Consider the following 857-nt stretch of genomic DNA (forward strand, 5'->3'; position numbering starts at 1 on the left):
CTGAAGCAGTTTCTTCAATGTGTGAGTTGTGGGTTGCGACACATGGTCTCTCCTCTGGAGAGCCCGCTGTTCCTGAACGAGAAGCGGATTTCCTTCCCCGTCTCAGGATCTCAAAGTTGCCTCCTCCACAGGTAAGTTGGATGGAGTGAGCTCTCGCACGGTCCTTGAGGTAACCCACCTGATGGTCCAAGATAGTGAAAGAAATATCGGCAGGCCCACTGAAAAGAGAGCATAAATTCCGGTCAAAGGAAATGTGGGACATTCTGCTTTCGGAGTTTCAAGATTCTGTCAAGGCAAGCCTTACAATAAAGTAGAATCCGCTTGTCTGGTTTTGTTTCCTATCTGGAAATTCTGAATTTTGCAAGTCTCGAAATACAAATCTCTCGCTGTCTGTTTTACAGACTGAGTAACTAGGGAAGGTTTCTTCCAATTCCTTTCTCCGCCCGTCATGCAGTCCTGGCACTGACAAAACCCCTTTTATTAAAACGAATGTGTATTCCTCTCCTTCGCATTCAACAAAGGCTGGCAAACAGACTTTCAAAGGAGTATTTATGACCACAGACCTTATCTATCTTGGAAAGCTGCCATGGGAATATTATCCCAAATGAGGGGCTGTGAAAGGAAAACCTCGGCACAGAGTCTCTGAGATTCACGGACAGATCTTCACATCCTGAAACGAATCTAACAACCGGATTGTTCCTGCAAATGCCCCTCCCCTTTCGCTCCCCTTTTGTTCCCCATGGGGAGGGGCCATTCACTGTCCACCTGTGCTTTGATCCCAAGTCGACCCGATTTCCAAGCTGTTGTTTCTTCTGGCAGCTCACACTGGGAACAGGCTCCCCCTGTTCCTGCCTCCT

General features: G+C 47.8%; 1 protein-coding gene across 1 annotated transcript in view; it reads right to left on the reverse strand.

Moving 5' to 3' along the window:
• The window catches only part of LOC116523244 (lysosomal acid glucosylceramidase-like), a gene marked incomplete at its 5' end in the record, with an annotated part of 12703 nt that continues 11846 nt past the window's right edge, over window positions 1-857 (reverse strand). Inside the window, 2 exon segments of the mRNA XM_032238336.1 lie at window positions 1-139; window positions 142-263. Of these exon segments, the coding sequence (XP_032094227.1) occupies window positions 111-139; window positions 142-263 (151 nt within the window).

This window comes from Thamnophis elegans, unplaced genomic scaffold (assembly GCF_009769535.1).
Source record: "Thamnophis elegans isolate rThaEle1 unplaced genomic scaffold, rThaEle1.pri scaffold_123_arrow_ctg1, whole genome shotgun sequence".
Lineage (NCBI taxonomy): Eukaryota > Metazoa > Chordata > Lepidosauria > Squamata > Colubridae > Thamnophis > Thamnophis elegans.